At 43.1% G+C, this 21,178-nt stretch overlaps 1 protein-coding gene across 5 annotated transcripts in view; it reads right to left on the reverse strand.

Annotated features, from left to right (window-relative positions):
* Positions 1-21,178, reverse strand: part of kifap3a (kinesin-associated protein 3a) — a 209,501-nt gene that overhangs the window by 161,503 nt on the left and 26,820 nt on the right. For all 5 annotated transcript variants that reach the window (XM_059647846.1, XM_059647844.1, XM_059647848.1 and 2 more), the window contains exon 2: positions 3,068-3,199. In XM_059647846.1, coding sequence (XP_059503829.1) covers positions 3,068-3,199 — 132 coding nt within the window. The remainder of the gene's footprint in view (positions 1-3,067; positions 3,200-21,178) is intronic.

A 21,178-nucleotide genomic window follows, 5' to 3' on the forward strand; every position in this document is an offset into this window, starting at 1 on the left:
AGGGGATAGGTCAGTCCAGGGAAGACGGACAGGTCAAGGAGGTGGGATGAGATTAGTAGGTAGCTGGGGGTGCGGCTTGGGGTGGGAGGAAGGGATGGGTGAGAGGAAGAACCGGTTCGGGAGGCAGAGACAGGTTGGACTGGTTTTGGGATGCAATTGGATGGGGGGGGGAAGAGCTGGGCTGGTTGTGTGGTGCAGTGGGGGGAGGGGACAAACTACTCCTCCCTCACCCCTATCCCAGGCCCCAAGATGACATTCCACATTAAGCAGAGGTTCACCTGCACATCTGCCAATGTGGTATACTGCATCCACTGTACCCGGTGCGGCTTCCTCTACATTGGGGAAACCAAGCGGAGGCTTGGGGACCGCTTTGCAGAACACCTCCGTTCAGTTTGCAACAAACAACTGCACCTTCCAGTCGCAAACCATTTCCACTCCCCCTCCCATTCTCTAGATGACATGTCCATCATGGGCCTCCGGCACTGCCACAATGATGCCACCCGAAGGTTGCAGGAACAGCAACTCATATTCCGCCTGGGAACCCTGCAGCCTAATGGTATCAATGTGGACTTCACCAGTTTCAAAATCTCCCCTTCCCCTACTGCATCCCTAAACCAGCCCAGTTCGTCCCCTCCCCCCACTGCACCACACAACCAGCCCAGCTCTTCCCCCCCCACCCAATGCATCCCAAAACCAGTCCAACCTGTCTCTGCCTCCCGAACCGGTTCTTCCTCTCACCCATCCCTTCCTCCCACCCCAAGCTGCACCCCCAGCTACCTACTAATCTCATCCCACCTCCTTGACCTGTCCGTCTTCCCTGGACTGACCTATCCCCTCCCTACCTACACTCTCTCCACCTATCTTCTTCACTCTCCATCTTCGGTCCGCCTCCCCCTCTCTCCCTATTTATTCCAGTTCCCTCTCCCCATCCCCCTCTCTGATGAAGGGTCTAGGCCCGAAACGTCAGCTTTTGTGCTCCCGAGATGCTGCTTGGCCTGCTGTGTTCATCCAGCCTCACATTTTATTATCTTCATCTTTCTTTTGTTGTATTTTAACAATAGTGCATGAATAGTGTGTTTTGTTTCACAAGTGGTAGTCTGACCAGTTTAATTCCACCTGGAAGGCAATGCCAACACGTAAGGCAAAGTTAGGGTCCAGGCTATCATCTTAATACTTCGAGGGACAGTACCACAACAGTACATTTCAGGAGTGTGACAGTTTGAAGATTTTTTTTTAAGATAAATGAAAACACCTGTTTTGAGAAGCTAGTGATTAGCGACCGAATGTAATTGCAAACATAATCATCCTTTGATTTATGTTCTAAGCACAGCAGGAAGTGCTGGAAACAAAACAAAGGGCTACCTTTCTGAGTTTGTGGGTGGAGACTTTATGTCTAAAGCTCTCCAATTTGGAGTTTAAATTATTCATATGGTATCCCAGAACAAAGGGGAGGTTCAGGAATTATAAACAATTCATGTAAATCTCTACCTTCCAGATAATTTGGGGAATGGATTGGAGTAATATATTTCTTAGGTTTTGTATTTTGTTTGTCCACTCGGAAACAGGCACTGAAGTCAGAAGCAGTTTGGAGAAGGCACAATGTGCACCACAAACTGTGAACCAGTAACAAAGGTCTATCAGGAACCAGGGCATTTCTGATTTGGAGTCACTAAACAAACATGTAATGGAGCCTATGCTTGAGTTAAGAGGTCTGCAATCATGAAGTGCAGAAGCAGAGTTGGAAGATTCCTCTAGGCTGAAGCTTCTATGAGTATCCTAAGAAATCTCATATCTTGAAGAACATCAGGAGCAGTACAGAGAATCATAGTGAATATCTGAAAGCTCTGCCCCAACTTGGCTTACTCCCAGAAGAAACGAAAGAATCTTCAAGATCCTGTGTACTCGGTGACTCAAATAGAACAGGGAACATTCTGTGGGATTTTCAGGTTCAAATAATTGCCTTTGGCTGACTTTCATCTATCCCTTGCTTTGGTTATTTCCAATTAATTACTCTGAGGTATTACCTTATATTTAATTTCCAAAACGTGGAATCAACAACTGTTGTCCCAATTTTCAAAAGGTAATAGAGCAAAGCTATTTATCGCTTCTTCTATGGGAGGTATGGTGGCTCAGTGGTTCGCACTGCAGCCTCACAGCGCCAGGGACCTGGGTTCAATTCCAGCCTTGGGTAACTGTGCAGAGTTTGCACATCCTCCCTGTGTCTGAATAGGTTTCCTCCAGGTGCTCCAGTTTCCTCCCACAGTCCAAAGATGTGCAGGCTAGGTGGATTGGCCATGCTAAACTGCCCAGTGTTCAGGGGTGTGGGGGTTATGGGGGGATGGGTTTGGGTGGGATGCTCTGAGGGGCAGTGTGGACTTGTTGGGCCAAAGGGCCTGCTTCCACACTGTAGGGAATCTAATCTAAGCTATTCCACAATTAAACCAGTAAGTGCACTTAAAAAGTACACTGTGCCACAACGTTCCAAAATTGTGAAAAACACTACACAAAAACAAGTCCTTAACTCTTACCAACTACTTTCCATAAACTAGATTTCCAACGTAGGAATCCTCGTTGTCCAGCTATTTCTGCACCCTTAGATTACATAACAGGAACAGTCATGCTAGTGTATCATATACTTTCTAGTAAGTTGAAAAAAATGAAAAATAAGAAATCTGAAAGGAAAATGGACAGCTTGAAACAGAAGAATGGTTTGTCTAGGCAAGAATGCACAAGGAGAGATTCTACTAATGGTGTGGAGAAGATCATATGCATTCAATCTCTCCTTTCAAGACAGAAAATAATTAACATACAGAAAAATATGCTCCTTCATAAACTTCAAGGGTTCCTGAAGACTCTAGACTTTTTTGCATCCTGTACCTATACAGCATCTTTTCCAGGAGGGAGGTCCTCTTTAAGTGTTCATTCTGTTGGATAGTTTTCTCTTAACTAAAATTCCACTTCAGTGCACGCTTGATATTTTGCACTTAGTACATGGATAATATTTACTTTTCCATTTTTTACAAAATTACAATGAGACAAACAGAATAACTTGCTGTACATTACTCACGTTTTCAGACACTCTTTACGTTCTCCCAACATGGTATCACCCATCTCACCCAAAATTGTGGCTTCGACTTCATAATGAACTACCAAAGCCTTCTCTGTTGGGTGGACATCTATGTTGCCTCCTTTCACTTTTCTAAAGAGAAATAAATAGTTATTTAGATTTGGAAAAAATATACAAATTCATTCTGCATGAAAAATATAAACAATTATACAAGATTCAATTTTCCCAAATAGCAATACATAGCAACGATTTTAAAACAAAATATTTCCAATTACAATTGCAAATGAGTCTCATGGTCAGGGAAATATTCGAACAGTAAGTCAGTCAAATTAATACACAGTTCTTAAAAAAATTAACTTGCACAATTAGATCATTGGTTGTTCTTGTGAAAACAACAAGTTCTTTGTTCTAAAGCATTTCAAAATCAACAAATGATTCTATGGACTATTCTATTGCTACGGCATGCATGTTAAAGATATCAATCCCTCAATCTCTGAGCAAAACATCAGTACGTTTCACTCATAATTAGAGGCCACATCTTGTGTGGTTGACTTTACTTTCAATCCCACATTTGGGAAATTAAATATAAGGTAATACCTCAAAGTGATTAATTGGAAATAACCAAAGCAAAGGGTTGATGGAAGTCAGCCAAAGGCAAAAAAAATCAACTAATTCCAATCTAGACATGATGTTCCAGGCTTGAAAACAAATACAGAGAATCTGGCTTCATTCCATACTGACTATGCATTATGAGGCGTAAGATGTATGTTTATATATAAATATCGTACTTTCACTAGTGCTTGGATTTTTAAACAAGTGGAATGCGGGTCTGGATGTGTATATGGGGGCTTAATGATTAATTTGTGGTATGTGCCTGGAGCTATGATTTATTTTTAAAGCAACATGGGAAAGTGTCCCTTGAGAGATAATTGGGATTCGTTTGCATTGGGAGAGTTTTACAAACAGTAAATATTGAATAGTTGCTTCCTGTTTAAAAGGAGAAGGATATTATTTGCTTGGGGAACAGGGCGGCACGGTGGCTCAGTGGTTACCACTGCAGCCTCACAGCGCCAGGGACCGGGGTTTGATTCCAGCCTCGGGCAACTGTCTGTGTTGAGTATGCACGTTCTCCCAGTGTCTGCGTGGGTTTCCTCCAAGTGCTCCGGTTTCCACCCACAGTCCAAAGATGCGCGGGCTAGGTGGATTGGCCGTGCTAAATTGCCCGTAGTGTTCAGGGGTGTTTGGGTTATAGGGGGATGGGTCTGGGTGAGATGCTCCAAAAGGATGGTGTGGACTTGTTGGGCCAAAGGGCCTGCTTCCACACTGTAGGGAATCTAATCTAATCTAATCTAAATAGAAATCCATAGCTTGCAAAGACTGTGTCAGTTTACACAAGTCCTGGATGAAGTTAGAGGTGTGAAGCAGTTTCTTCTAGAGAAAGGAGTTAGTTTGGAACTGTTAGAAAGTGGGTTACCACCTGAATAAGTTTTAGAGGAGCAACATTTGGTTAGAACACTGAAGTGGTTATTCAAAGCTGAGAATGTTTGGGCTTATTTGACAAATCAATGAAAAGGCTACCAAACTCTCAAGGCCAGGGATTGAAAGAAATAGTTAAAATAAACCTATGGATGTGATAGAGAAAGAAAGTCTCTTTCAGGTATTTGTATACTGTAAAGTGATAATGGTGGGAATGGATGGGATTGCATTTTTACTGTACATTTTGAAATATTTCAAATCACGTTATATGTAACAAGCTTGGTGTGTTTCATTCTATTTTTCTTTGGCATAATAAACTTGTTTTATTGGGGAAATCAAATCTACAGCATTGCACACTTGTGTTTCAGTGAAAGACCACCTTGACAAATAAAATAAAAAATGAGCTATCAAGCCAGATTCAAGACTGGGGTCTGACATGCCCAGTAATAACATTAGCTGGGATCAAAAGTGACATTTGCTTCCAGTGTCACAGTTATTTAATATTCATGACGCTATACCAGCTTAATATAGCTATTAAAATAATTGACTATCAAATACAAAGTAGAAATGTCAATATAAATGACAAATATTAGAACTTTTGAATGAAGCAACTTGCTAACAGCTTGCTGTTGAAATACTAGGTATTCTGACAAGACCACCTGCACTTGGAAAGCACCTCTAGATCCTCAAGATGTCAAAAAACATTTTACATCCCCATGATAATAAAATGTGAGGCTGGATGAACACAGCAGGCCCAGCAGCATCTCAGGAGCATAAAAGCTGACGTTTCGGGCCTAGACCCTTCAGAGAGGGGGATGGGGTGAGGGTTCTGGAATAAATAGGGAGAGAGGGGGAGGCGGGACCGAAGATGGAGAGAAAAGAAGATAGGTGGCGAGGAGAGTACAGGTGGGGAGGAAGCGGGGGATAGGTCAGTCCAGGGAAGACAGACAGGTCAAGGAGGTGGGATGAGGTTGGTAGGTAGGAGATGGAGGTGTGGCTTGGGGTGGAGGAAGGGATGGGTGAGAGGAAGAACAGGTTAGGGAGGTAGAGACAGGTTGGACTGGTTTTGGGATGCAATGGGGGGAGGGGAAGAGCTGGGCTGGTTGTGTGGTGCAGTGGGGGGAGGGGAACGAACTGGGCTGGTTTTGGGATGCGGTGGGGGAAGGGGAGATTTTGAAACTGGTGAAGTCCACATTGATACCATTGGGCTGCAGGGTTCCCAAGCGGAATATGAGTTGCTGTTCCTGCAACCTTCAGGTGACATCATTGTGGCACTGCAGGAGGCCCATGATGGACATGTCATCTAAAGAACGGGAGGGGGAGTGGAAATGGTTTGCGACTGGGAGGTGCAGTTGTTTATTGCGAACCGAGCGGAGGTGTTCTGCAAAGCGGTCCCCAAGCCTCCGCTTGGTTTCCCCAATGTAGAGGCAGCCACACCGGGTACAGTAGATACAGTATACCACATTGGCAGATGTGCAGGTGAACCTCTGCTTAATGTGGAAAGTCATCTTGGGGCCTGGGATAGGGGTGAGGGAGGAGGTATGGGGGCAAGTGTAGCATTTCCTGCGGTTGCAGGGGAAGGTGCCGGGTGTGGTGGGGTTGGAGGGCAGTGTGGAGCGAACAAGAGAGTCAGGAGAGAGTGGTCTCTCCAGAAAGCAGACAGGGGTGGGGATGGAAAAATGTCTTGGGTGGTGGGGTCGGATTGTAGATGGCGGAAGTGTCGGAGAATGATGCGTTGTATCCAGAGGTTGGTGGGGTGGTGTGTGAGAACGAGGGCGATCCTCTTTGGGCGGTTGTGGCGGGGGCAGGGTGTGAGGGATGTGTGGCGGGAAATGCGGGAGACGCGGTCAAGGGCGTTCTCGACCACTGTGGGGGGAAGTCGTGGTCCTTGAAGGACTTGGACATCTGGGATGTGCGAGAGTGGAATGCCTCATCGTGGGAGCAGATGCAGCGGAGGCGGAGGAATTGGAAATAGGGGAAGGAATTTTAGCAGGATGGTGGATGGGAGGAGGTGTATTCTAGGTAGCTGTGGGAGTCGGTGGGCTTGAAATGGACATCAGTTACAAGCTGGTTGCCTGAGATGGAGACAGAGATCCAGGAAGGTGAGGGACGTGCTGCAGATGGCCCAGGTGAACTGAAGGTTGGGGTGGAAGGTGTTGGTGAAGTGGATGAACTGTTCGAGCTCCTCTGGAGAGCAAGAGGCGGCGCCGATACAGTCATCAATGTAACGGAGGAAGAGGTGGGATTTGGGGCCTGTGTAGGTGCGGAAGAGGAACTGTTCCACGTAACCTACAAAGAGGCAGGCATAGCTGGGGCCCATGCGGGTGCCCATGGCCATCCCCTTAGTCTGTAGGAAGTGGGAGGAATCGAAAGAGAAGTTGTTGAGGGTGAGGACGAGTTCGGCTAGGCGGATGAGGGTGTCGGTGGAGGGGGACTGGTCGGACCTGCGGGACAGGAAGAAGCGGAGGGTCTTGAGGTCATCTGCATGCAGAATGCAGGTGTATAGGGACTGGACATCCATGGTGAAAATGAGGTGTTGGGGGCCAGGGAATTGGAAGTCCTGGAGGAGGTGGAGGGTGTGGGTGGTGTCATGGACGTAGCTGGGAGTTCCTGGACCAAAGGGGAGAAAATGGAGTCCAGATAGGTGGAGATGAGTTCGGTGGGGCAGGAGCAGGCCGAGACAATGAGTTGACCAGGGCAGGCAGGTTTGTGGATTTTGGGAAGGAGACAGAAACGGGCCGTGCGGAGTTGGGGAACAATGAGGTTGGAGGCTGTGGGTGGGAGGTCCCCTGAGGTGATGAGGTCATGAATGGTGTTGGAGATGATGGTTTGGTGCTCGGGTGTGGGGCCATGATCGAGGGAGCGGTAGGTGGTGGTGTCGGACAGTTGGCGTCTGCACCTTCCAGTCGCAAACCATTTCCACTCCCCCTCCCATTCTTTAGATGACATGTCCATCATGGGCCTCCTGCAGTGCCACAATGTTGCCACCCGAAGGCTGCAGGAACAGCTTGGGAACCTCCTCTGCACCCTCTCCAAAGCATCCACATCCTTTTGGTAATGTGGTGACCAGAACTGTACACTATACTCTAAATGTGGCCGAACAGTTGACCAAGCTTTTGGTAACCTGACCTATTACCTCGTTTTGGTCAAATGTTGCTTTAAAGAGCTTCTCTGAGGGATCTTGAGGTTTTATTACATTACAGTTGTTCTGGATGTGAGTTTGCTCGCTGAGCTGGAAGGTTCGTTTTCAGACGTTGCGTCACCATTCTAGGTAACATCATCAGTGAGCCTCCGGTGAAGCGCTGTTGTTATGTCCCGCTTTCTATTTATTTCCACACGAGAATTCCTAGAAGCATGGCATTCCAACCGGAACTCCATCAACAAACACATTGGCTCAAAATCAATCTACCACCCGCTCAGAAAAAGAACAGGAAATGACATCACCAATCCAGGAAATGACATCACCAACCCAAGGAAACCTAAACAGATAAATAGAAAGCGGGACATAACACCAGCGCTTTACCGGAGGTTCACTGATGATGTTACCTAGAATGGTGATGAAACGTCTGAAAACGAACCTTCCAGCTCAGCGAGCAACCTCAGCCAGAACCTCAACCTGAGCTACAAATCTTCTCAAAACTCGCTGTTAACAGTTGTTATTTAAGTATACTATGTGAGTTGGATGATGATCCATTTTTGTCTTGAAGGCCATAGTTTTGTAATGCTAGTTCCAGTATGGTCAGTTTGCTGATCAATCTGCATTAATTCCTGCCAACACCTTCCATTAACATGTCTGACTAACTGATGAGCTAAACTGCTGGAACTATACTGGGTTAGTTAGTATCTTAAGAAAATAGGCTGATATTTTGATTGAGATCTTTAAGGCATCGTGGACCTCACCTATGGCTTATAAAGACTGCATGTCATAAAATGTCTTCTTCAGATTTCTGACTGTCAGTATTTGTGAGCTTTCTAATTAGAAGATAAAAGATTCCACTTGGGAACCCTGCAGCCCAATGGTATCAATGTGGACTTCACCAGCTTCAAAATCTCCCCTACCCCCACCGCATCCCAAAACCAGCCCAGTTTGTCCCCTCCCCACCATTGCACCACACAACCAGCCCAGCTCTTCACCTCCACCCACTGCATCCCAAAACCAGTCCAACCTGTCTGTGCCTCCCTAACCTGTTCTTCCTCTCATCCATCCCTTCCTCCCACCCCAAGCCGCACCTCCATCTCCTACCTACCAACCTCATCCCACATCCTTGACCTGTCCGTCTTCCCTGGACTGGCCTATCCCCTCCCCACCTATACTCTCCTCTCCACCTATCTTCTTTTCTCTCCATCTTCGGTCCGCCTCCCCCTCTCTCCCTATTTATTCCAGAACCCTCACCCCATCCCCCTCTCTGATGAAGGGTCTAGGCCCGAAACGTCAGCTTTTATGCTCCTGAGATGCTGCTGGGCCTGCTGTGTTCATCCAGCCTCACATTTTATTATCTTGGATTCTCCAGCATCTGCAGTTCCCATTATCACTGATACAATTACGTCCCCATGACTCAGGATTGAGTGTGCAGCTTGAATCCATGGCCCTTTTCTCAAAAGTGAGCTATTTAATCCATGTGTCAAAGATAACCTCAAGTTTATGATTCAGACATTTGCACATGTAGACAATGTACTCTCATGCATGCTGTAATGCTCCAGATTGGTATTTATTTTGACTTAAAATTGCCTCCAAAGTAGCAGCATCATCCAAATGCTTATATGGGCAATACATAGGAGATGTACACGGGAATACTCATACAGCTGGCTTATTGAACCATTAAAAAAATTCTTAACTGAAATTGAGAAATATATCATGTCATTCATAAAAAAATTAAAAATTGGTTACATTTTTGTTTTCCCCAAGTTTCTTCTCACCATTAGCAGGTTTTCAACAATAACACGCAAAGCTTCATATACTTCAGTATATAAGGCTTTTAGTAGAAACAGGGTGCATAAGAGGAAGGAACTGTATCAGTCTTGGTCAAAGATAGTATCATTGCCCTTGAACAAGATCACTTCCTGAATTCGAATCTATACAGTTGGAGGGGAGGAACAGGAAGGAAGTAGTGACCCTACAGATCTCCAAACAGTGGGCAGGAAATAAAAGTAGGCAGATTATGGAACTCTGCAGAACAATTAGGGCTAGAATTGCTGATGATTTCAAGTATCATAGGATAGACTGGGAACAAGGAGGGGTGTGGGGCACAGGTGGGGAGAAATTTCTGCAATGTGAGCAGGAGAACTTTCTGTAAAAGTATATTTACAATCCTACCAGGAGGGGGACTGTGCTGGATCTAGTCTAAGGAATTGCTGCAGGCCAAGTGGAGAACATCAGACTAAGGGCGCATTCGGTAAACAATCAAAATATTACAGTTCAACATTAAGTTGGAAAAGAATAAAAATCACTGGTTAAGATCCCAGTCTGGAAAACGGCAGATTTCAGTGGTCTAAATGTTTAACTACAGAACACTGAATGGAGATGTATTTGGATGGACAAAACAGTGGATTAAAAAAAGGGAGAATTTCAAAAGAGATGAATAGGATGCAAGCTAGTATATAGTCCTAAGAAATAAATAAGGAGTATCCTAAAGTCTCCTGGATGACTAAGGATATTGAAGCAAAAAGCAAGAAGAAGGAGGCATATGATGCATACCAGAGTTATAGCAGCAACAGAAATCAGGAAGAGTATATCAAATGCGAGAGAGACGTTAAGGCTGGAATAGGAAGGTTAAGAGGAAGCATGAGGACATGGTAACAGGTTATGCTAAAACAAGGAATAAAATGCTCAAGTACATTAATAGTAAAAGATTCATGAAGGATGAAGTGGGGTCCATATGCAACAAGTAGGGTAAGCTGCTCACTGAAGCAAAGGATACAGAGATATTAAATGAATATTTTGCTTCTGCCTTTACCAAATTAGAAGATGGTAGCCATGGTCTAATTGAAAACCTGGCTGTTGAACAACTCAACAGTAGTGATAGATAAAGATGTGCTGAGAAGGCTGGTAGCACTTCAGGTGAACAAGTCGGCAGATTTGGATGGGATACATTCGAGATTGCTGAGTTAGGGGAGCAAATTACAGAGCCAGTAACAGAAATTTTCCAGGCATCTCTGAATACAAGATTAGTCCCAGAGAACTGGAGGATTGCAAATATGACACCATTGTTTAAGAAAGGGACACAGGACACCCCAGGAAATTACAGACCTGTCAGTTTGACATCAATAGTGGCGAAAACTGAGGGAGGCCATAATTTAGGATAAGGTAAATACATATTTAGACACTAATGTGGCTTTGCCAAGGACAGGTCGTATCCGACAAATTTAACTGAGTTTCCTGACAGGCAGTGGATGTGAGTAGTGTTGTGAATTTTGTGTATTTGGACTTTCAAAATAAACATTTTTGAAACGGAGCCACATGGCAGACTGGTTCGCAAATTAGAAACGTTTGGGATTAATGGGTCCTTGGCTACATGGATTAGAAGTTGGCTAAAAGACAGGAATCAGGAGATGGGCATTTGTCAGATTGGAGAGGAGTTGAAAGTGGTGGTCCCCAGGGATCAGTGTTAGGAATTCTACTTTCTGATTTTTGTAAACAGTTTGGAGATGTAGGTTGAAGGCAAAAATCTCTAAATTTGAAGATGACATTAAGCTAGGGAGCATACTGAACTGAGGGTGATGCTGAGCAACTTCAGAAGGACATTGACAAGTTAGCCCAAAACAGGCAAAAACCTGGCAAATTAACTTCAACGCAGAGAAATGCAAGGTAATGTACCTCAGTGGAAGAATCAGAGATAATACAGAAGAAGGGAAGTACAAGAGCAGAGGGGCCTCAGCGATGACATGTATTATTCTCCAAAGGTGACAAGCAAGTTGAAAGAGTTACTGAGAAAGATTATGGAATCCTTGGGTTTACAAATCGGGGCATGAAGTATAAAAACAAGGAAGTGACGTTACACCTCTACAGATCACTGGTCAGACCACATTTGGAATATTGTGTTCAGTTATGGGCACCTTTTTTAAGGAAGAATGTTAAAACCCTGGAGAGAGTTCAAAAGGAGATTTACTTGAATGATACCAGGAATCAAGGATTTTACATACCAGGTGAGACTGGGCTTGTTCTCCTCAGAGCAGAGGAGATTGAGGTGACTTTTTTGAGGTGTTCAAAATCAGGGTAAAGGAGGGTATTCTGTTTCCACTGGTTGCTGTCAGTAACTATAGGTCACAATTTCAAGACTGTCAACAAGAGAGCTAAGAGTGAGATGAGGAGAAACTTCTTTACTCAAAGTTGTTATGATTAGGAATGCATTGCTTACAACTGGGATGGAGGTGGATTCCATACAGGTTTCAAAAGAGAGCTGGGTGCCAATTTGAAAGTTATGAAGTTAAAGGACTGGAGAGTGAGGCTACGGGTGGCTTTTTCAGCTGCCAGTACAAAAACAATGGGTCAAATGGCCTCCTCCTGTACTTTAACTTCTATGTCACAGGGAGAAAGGAAGCAAGTAGTTTATATTTGAGTACCTCAGCAGCGTGAAGAATGTTAAACATAACCAATTGTATACCAGCATTTAAACACCAAGTAAGTCTAACAAATCTATGTTTGAAAAGCTTCCTCATTTTCATGAAACAATTCAAAATACGTATCCTGAAGAGTTTGATTTTTGTTTACCTGGTTACCTTCAAATTCTCAATGCCTAACCAACTTCACAGTATAAAATTTAATCATATTCTTCAACTATACTTTTAAAAACAGAAATAAAAAGATCAACTGTTTAAATTATCATTTTCCTCCATTTTCTTCAATAAAGTTTTAACTTGTATAATCTTACAGGAAACAGTTCATTCTTTAAGAATAATCAAAACAGATTTTATATACCCACCTAACTCATCCTAAGAGATTTCTTAGACTGGGGTTGTGCACTGAGAAATCAAGCCCGCTACTGCTGGAATGTCACAAATGTGAAAAGATTTAAAACTAATAATCTAAAGTTGCCACTCCATCTGACTGCCGAACCCAGGTTAAAAGAAAACACTGATCAGATTTCTGACTAAACAAGAAAACATTTATTGCAAACAGACTGCTTTTAACAGACTGCAGAAAAGAAAATCACTTTGCTAACTTATAACTCAACTCTACCCCCTTTGAAAACAAAATCACATACACACAGAAAAGGCACAAACAGGCAAGAGATAACACAAATAATACAATTAGGGGAATAACAAAACAGTGAAGCAAAATTCTGGTACCAGTCTAGATTACAGACAATGAAATGTTTTCCTTCAGTTCCCTTCTGGCTCATTTTGACTCTGAGGAGACACATCAATTCACAGCCTTTCAATCGCTGGTTGAGAATTCATTGTCTTAAAAGAAGGGAATTTTGCAGAGACAGAAAGTAGGATTCAGGGTTTTCTTTTACTTCTTTGCCCTCAGGGGGAAAGCAGGAGATGTTTTCTTCTTTACTGGCTAGACAATACAGCAGAGCCATGCAAACCCAAAACTGTATCCAATTGTCCAGGAACCAAGCAAGAAACTGTTACTATGCTGAGTATTCCTGAGGACACGCAACTGATTCTGGATGAAAAACCAAATCAGAACTTTGTCACTGGACAAAACTGCTTCTGGAAATAGAAGCACAGTCTGTAACATCCATTCCAACTTATTTAATAAGGGACATGGAGATATAACACAATGAACCCTAGTAACTCACTTTTTTAAAATTGCCACATCACCTTTGCAGCCTTTTAGTTTAAGGTATTACTACAAAGAAGAATAATAACAAAGTTGCTAGAAAAGCTCAGCAGGTCTGGCAGCATCTGTGAAGGAAAAACAGAGTTAATGTTTCAGAGTTAACTGCATCAGCAGTTCTTTTGGTTTTTACTATAAAGAAGAAAATGGATGCAGTCATTATGTTTGATTGTTGACTAAAATAGGATAAAGCCAATTTTATGACCATGGTCTGTGGAAGGAATTGCTGCACTTTTAAAAACAATTTACTAGAACTCACTGTGAATCAAGGTTTCTTTGAGCTACATAAGATTCATTCAGCAGCAGATCGCTGGCTAGTTAGTGTGAATTCACAGAATCCCTACGATATGGAAATAACCATTCTCCCCAAGACCACACCAACTGTCCAAAGAGCAAACCACCCAGACTCACCACACCTACAATTCTTAATTCACAAGATTAGATCACAAGGGATTGGAGTAATTTATTACCTTAGATAGGTGACTGGATGACCGACAGAAGACAGAGTCAGGACAAATAGCTTTTTCTTATCTGGATAGAAAGTAATAACTAGTGGGGTGCCACAGGATTTGGTGTTTGAACTTCAGCTATTTACGATCAACATTAATGATTTAGATTCAGGGATGTAAGGCTCTATAGCCAAATTTGCTGACAATATAAAAAGAGTGGTGATGCTAAACTGCAATGAGGAAATAAAAACCTTACAAATGGATGTAGGTAGGTTAGAAGAACGGGCTAAAAAAGTGGCAGATGGAGTTTAACATGGATAAGTGTGAGGTCAAGCATTTTGGTCAGAAAAATGGGAAGGTGACCTATTATTGAAATGGAGACACACTTTGGGGTGCTCCAGTTAAGACGGATCTGGGTCTCCTCATTCATGAGTCACAGAAGGCATGTATGTACAGCAGATGATAAAGATAGCAAATGGAATGTTGGCTTTTAAGCTAAAAGAATAGAATATAGAGAAAAGGAAGTATTGTTGAAACTATACAGGCATTGGTGAGACCTCACCTGGAGTTTTATACACAATTTTTGTCCCCTTGAGGAAACATGTGACAATGGAGGCAGTTCAAAGACAGTTCACTAGAGTGATGAGGGGTTTGCCATATGAAGACAGATTGAACAGTTTAGGCCCATCCTCTCTGGAATTCAGAAGAATGAGGGGACACCAAGTTAAGGTATTAAAGATGATAAAACGTATAGATAAAATAGGTGTGAAGCAGATGGTACCTCTTGTGGGATATTCTACAATGAGAAGTCATAGACTTAAGATAAGGGGTGCCAATTTTTCAAAAAATGTTGAGAAGCTACTTCTCCCAAGGGGTTGTGAATCTGTGGAAATCATTCCCCCAAAGTGCAGTGGATGCTGGGACAGTTAGTAAATTTAAGGAATTTGACATTTTTAATTGGTAATGGGTTGAAGGGTGATGAGAAGGATAGAAAATGAGGGTCTGGAGCACATCATCCAATGGTACAGCAGATTCTGATGGGACGAACAACGTAATTCTGCCCCTATAATCTTACGAATTTATGAAGAACCCTTCACCTCCCATGGTTAATCCACCCAATTTACTCATCCCTGGACACAACGGGCAACTTAGCATGGCCAATTCACCTAACCTGCCCATCTTCGGATTGTGGAAGGAAACCAATGCTGACAGTTGCCCAAGGCACTGGGGGTGTGAGGCAGCAGTGCTACCCATTGAGCCACCATGCTGCTCCAAATGTGATCAGTTGTGGATGCTGCAAGTCATCCACCTAATGGCAACTCTAATTGGCACCTGAGTACATGAACAACTTCGGCATTTACAGAGGGAAAGAAGCCTCTGGACTGCTTAAGAAATAGGTTTAGTGTCTCTGTCCCTCTGCCGAGAAAGCAACTGAAGCTTTAAAACAGTTATTTTCTCTCACCAATTGCTATAAGATATTGTTTTTAACCAATAGGGACAAAATTTGATAATTAGTGAACTTGTCACTATGTACCTCATGCAAAGTGAAAGCATTTAGAGGTGATTGAGAACAGAAGGTCTTGGGACACTGTTGGATAAGAGTGAAGATATAAGAAGCTGATAAGTTGCCTAACAATGGGGTGCTTTGTGCATGGAATTATGCTGAGTCAGTCAGATCTGCTAAGAGTTAAAACTGCAGGAAACCAGGAACTGCTGTCTCTATCAGATAAGACAGACATTTGGACAAAACATTCGGGATTGCACATGTGCAAGGATAAATCCAAAAGGCGGTGTGCATTTGGACAAAATCTTCTGGATTGGTCACATGTACACATAATTCCAAATAAGGCACGTGCTTGGCACACAGACCAGTGTATAAAAAGCCTGAATAAATCCCTTTGTTTAACAACACTTTGAAGATTGTGTAAGAAAGTACCCTTCGTCTGGAGGCGAAGACATCAAACAGTTTTCAGCCTGGCCAGCTATGAACGTTCCCAGATAATAACAGACAGAGATAGTAGGAACTGCCAATACTGGAGAGTCTGAGGTAACAAGGTGTAGAGCTGGATGAACACAGCAGGCCAGGCAACATCGGTGGAGCTGGAAAGCTGACGTTTCGGGTCTGCGCCCTTCAGAAAATTTCTTCAGGTATTTTCTGGACTGCTGTGTTCATCCAGCTCTACACCTTGTCATTGCGGGTAATAACATTTGGGTTTACAGAAATCAGGGTAGTGAAAGACAATGATGAAGATATCTCTTGTAATTAAGTCTGTATTGTTCATTTAATAACTTAATAAATGAGTTGTGGTTTTATTGAGCTTTGAGTGGTCTCTGCCATATCTTTGTCTAATGTATGTATTGTTGTCTCACAGAGACGGACAACACCACAAAAATTAACACTTCATCTATTCTGTATATCAATCCTGTAGTCTGATGCTGCTAAACTGTTTCCCCCATACCTTTTCTCTCCACCCAAAATCTTTTTATTTTTCTGTGCACCGGTCATGGGATGAGGCCTGGGGTAGGGAGATCTTGAAACAGGTAAAGTCCATACTTAGGCCTTTGGGCTGTAGGATCCCAAGGTGGAACAAAGTGCTGCTCCTCCAGTTTCCAGGTGGTGTCACGGTGACCCAATGGTCACAATGTGGATTTTACCAGTTTCAAAATTTGCCCACCCCTGGCCTCATCTCATGACCAATTCATCCCTTTCATCCCCACCTCCTTGATCTGACACAGCTTGTCCATCTTCTCTCCCACCTATCCGTGGCTCCTCACTTTCTGACCAATCCCCACCACTGCCTACCCGTCACCATCCCACCTACCTTCCCCAGCCCCATCCCCCCCATTTATTTCGGAGTTCCGTTCCCCCTCCCTCAATTTCTGAAGAAGGGTCCCAACCCAAAACATCAACTTTCCTGCCCCTGTGATGCTGCCTGGCCTGCCATGTTCCTTCAGCTCCACACTTATCTCTGACTCCAGGATCAGCAGTCCTTACTATCCTTGAGTAGGATGGGTTTGTTTTGCCACAGTTCAGACAAGGCAGGATCTCAAAGGGACTTAGAAAATTCTAACAAGACTGGGCAGAGTAGATGCAGGGAGGATGTTCCCAATGGTGGGTATGTCCAGAAGCAGGGGATTCGGGGTAGACGATTTAGGATGGAGATGAGGAGACATTCCTTCACCCTAAGAGCGGCCAGCCTGTGGAATTCATTACCACAAGGAGTAGTTGATGCCAAAACAAGAGGTGACTCGATATAGTACTTGGGGGCGAATGGGATCAAAGGTTATGGGGAGAAAGCAGGATTAGTCTATTGAATTGGACAGTCATGATCATGAAGAATGGCAGAACAGGCTCCATCAGCCAAATGACCTCCTTATGCTCCTATCTTCTAAATCTATGTTTTGCATGAAATGTAGGAACAACAAGCCCAGAGAACCCTGCATGTCTGGAATATTCAGGACTGGATAAGAAAAAGAGAAGCTTTTAACAGGAGAAAGCGCAAATCAACCGAAGCCCTAAAGTAGTACAGCGGCAAGTTAAGAAAGAAAATAGGACAGCAAACAGCAGACATGACAAAGTACTGGTGGATAAGATTCGGGAGAATCTTTGCCCTCAGATATTCTAAATATCCAAGAATCTCAAGTACATCAAGAAGAAGAGCACAACCAAAGAAAGATTGGGATCCATTAGGGACTAAGAGGGAAATGTGTGTGTTGAGCCAGTGGACGTTAGAATGGTGTTAAACAAGTATTCTCATCAGTCTTCACTTTAGAGGAAGACATTTTAGGTACATGATTTAGGAAGAGGGACTGAGATTCTTGACTGTCTGAACTGGGATGTGAGGGATTGGAGGCTTTAAAATGATCAAATGCTTAGGTCCAGATGAGTTGTATGCCAGACTATCTGGGAGACAATGGTAGTCGTGGAAGCGGAGTCATTAGAGACATTTAAGTGACTGCTGGACATGCACATGAGCAGCAGTGAATTGAGGGGAATGTCGGTTAGGTTATTTTATGTTTGGATTAGGAATATTCCACGGCACAACAAAGGGCCTGTACTGTGCTGAACTTTTCCATGTTCTATGAAATTACAGAGGCTATGACCCAAAGTTTTAAGTGCTGTCTATCCCTGGGGAGCTGCGAGAAGACTGGAGACCAGCTGATGATGTTCTACTTTTCAAGGGTGTTAGAGATAAACCAGGGAACTACAGATCATTGGTCATATAATCAGTGGTCAGGAAACTACTGGAAGGAAATAATTAAGTTCCAATTGGAGAGGCAAGGTTTGGTTAGGGATAGGTAGCATGGCTTTCTCAGAGGGAGGTCATACCCAACAAATCTGATTGAATTTTTCAAAGCAATGATGAGACGTGCAGGTAAGGGAAGAGCAGCTGACGTGATTTAAATGGATTTCAGTCAATAATTTGACAAGGTCCCATTTGGGATACTGATAAAGATGCTAAAGACACATCGGATCTTGGGTACTTGCAAATTGGATCTAAACTTGGTTCAGTGACAGAAAACAGAGGCTGGTGGTGAAAGGCTGTTTGTGTGACTGGAGCCTAGTGACCAGTGTTTACTAGAATGATCAGTTTTCTGTCCCTTATTGTTTGCGATAATATGTATTATGTACATAATGGGAGTGGGCGAAGAAAGCTTATGGATGATCCAAAGATCGTCCAGGTGGTTGACAGTGAGAAAGGTAGTCTTACATTACAGGAAGCTATAGACAGATTAGGCAGATAAGTGGCAGATAAAATTTAATAAACACAAAGTGATGCACTTTTAAAAGGTAACAAGGGAGTACTCAATGAATAACAGGACACTCAGAAGCTCAGAGGGATGAGGGATGAGGGATGAGGGATGAGGGATGAGGGATGAGGGATGAGGGATGAGGGATGAGGGATGAGGGATGAGGGATGAGGGATGAGGGATGAGGGATGAGGGATGAGGGATGAGGGATGAGGGATGAGGGATGAGGGATGAGGGATTTTGGGGTGCTTGTCAAGAGATCCTTGAAGGCAGCAGGACAGGTTAATAAAGTATCTAAGGCACCACAGGGACTTTTGCTTTTCAGTCCTGGTATAGATTATACACACAGGAACATTATGTTGCAGCTGTACAGGACTTTGCTCAGGTCACTGCCAGAGTACTGTGTCCACTTCTGGTCAACACACTTTAGGAAGGATATGATTACACCAGAGGGAGTACAGAGGACATTTACCAGGATGTTTCCTAGGATGAAGAAATTTAGAAACAGAGAGGGGCTGGATAAGCCCTGGTTGTTTTCTTTACAGCAGAGAAGGATGACAGGGGGCTTGAATGAGATGAATGGCATGGATTGAAAGCTCTTTTTCACTTTAATTGAAGAGTCAATAGCAAGGGGACATAATTTTAAGGCGAAAAACAGAAGATTTGGAGGAATTTGTTTTGCATGGAAATCTACAGTGCACTGACTGGCAGGGTAGTCAAGATGGGAAACCTCACAACCTTTAAAAGGTACATGGATGAGCACTTGAAATGCCAAACCTTCAATGCCATCAGCCAATTGCTGGAAAGTGGGACTAGTGCAGATTTATAGTAGTTTGTCAATGCAGACTCAATGAGCCTTTTTTGCACTATATGGTTCTATAGGGTCATCCCTCAGCCTTCATTTCTTGAGAGAGACACTAAGCCTGTCAATTCTTTCCTGATATTATATCCATATATTTTACATAACCTAGTAAATTTTCTGTAACTACCCTAGTGACTTCAAATCCATTTTATCAATGTCAACTAGAGCCAATCTTAAAGGTTTGATAAAAGTTTCATATGGTGCCTTTTCTATTCGAACCTCAAGCAATAAAGTCTAATGCTTGGTTTGTTTTTTTTTTAAACTGGCTTCGACTTTACTATTTGTGGTACAACTTTCTGATTGGCACACTTGTTAGTCTGAGGTCCCTTTGTTCCTCTAGCCCTCAGACTTGCATTCTCCAAGTAATAAATGACCTCCCTATTCTTCTTTAAGAAGAATGACTTAGCACAATTCATGTTATTTGCTAATTACTTGCTCATGCTGCAAAGTTACTTATGTCCCACTGTAATTTACTCCAATCCTCAGCATTGTTGGAAGGTGGAAATATTTTTTGCATAGCAAAGAAATGAAATTCGTCAAAATTGCATTGCTCTTCTCTTTTTGCAATAGTATAAGCAATGCTAATAATAGTGCTTTGAAACATCCAGGTCACTTGAATCAGGTTTCCATGGTCACATTCTAGGTTAACAAAATAGAGCTGGTGTGGCATACTACCCATGATTTAGAAAGAGAAGACATTGTTAGTATTGTGTAAAGTGGCCTCAAGATGGGAGGTGACTATCCTGTTTATTGTGCACCTGTCCTGTATCTATTGGCAAGGAGTATTTAATTTGTGATTGACAGAGTAAACCTTACAGTCCACAGAAACAGGGGAGATAAACATGCTCTTGTCAAGCAGCAGTCCTAATCAGGTGGTAGTGTTTATCACAGCTATCGCCATCAGATGGAAGATGGGTCAGGAAAAGAGGAAGTTGACCCACAGAGTTTTCAGCTGAACATAAGGTTGCTGCCTCAACCACAATCTGTAAAAGATCATTTACTTCCATATCTAATTAATTCTAATTCATTAATTCATATCTAATCTTTTGCATTTTAACGAACTCTCTGAACATTTTTTAGAATGATCAACTGCCCCTTCTTGGGGAACCCTGGTCACAAACCACAAATTTAACATAATAAAATGTGAGGCTGGATGAACACAGCAGGCCAAGCAGCATCTCAGGAGCACAAAAGCTAGACCCTTCGGGTCTAGGCCCGAAACGTCAGCTTTTGTGCTCCTGAGATGCTGCTTGGCCTGCTGTGTTCATCCAGCCTCACATTTTATTATCTTGGAATTCTCCAGCATCTGCAGTTCCCATTACCACAAATTTAACAGTTCTGACTGCTGCCTCTAAATCGGTGCTTTCTGTAAGTTTAGAAATTACAATTTTTGATTTCAAACTCCAGATTGTGAATCTAAATTATTAACAGTGGTGTTCCCAGCAGTGGTTATTAAAAACAAATCTCCACCTTCTGCTACTTCAAATACTTTTACTTCAATTCTTGGCTTTATGACTTGAGCTAGCTACCAATCGATTTTGCCATTGTTTCTGGACTCCACCTTCTCTGAACTTCAGACAATACTCGCTAGAGTGAATGCTTGGGGAATTTTATTCAAAGTAGTATTTCAGTGTGGAGGGGGCAAGTAGTGCTTTAAGTATCAAATAAAAGCAAAGTACTGTGGATGCTGAAAATACAAATTAAGAAAGTCTCATACAGTCAGAGGACTAGAGCACAGCAAAAGGCCCTTTGGTCCACTGCATCTGGTTCAGTCAAAAAACAAGTAC

Source organism: Stegostoma tigrinum, chromosome 8 (genome assembly GCF_030684315.1).
Source record: "Stegostoma tigrinum isolate sSteTig4 chromosome 8, sSteTig4.hap1, whole genome shotgun sequence".
In the NCBI taxonomy this organism is placed as follows: domain Eukaryota; kingdom Metazoa; phylum Chordata; class Chondrichthyes; order Orectolobiformes; family Stegostomatidae; genus Stegostoma; species Stegostoma tigrinum.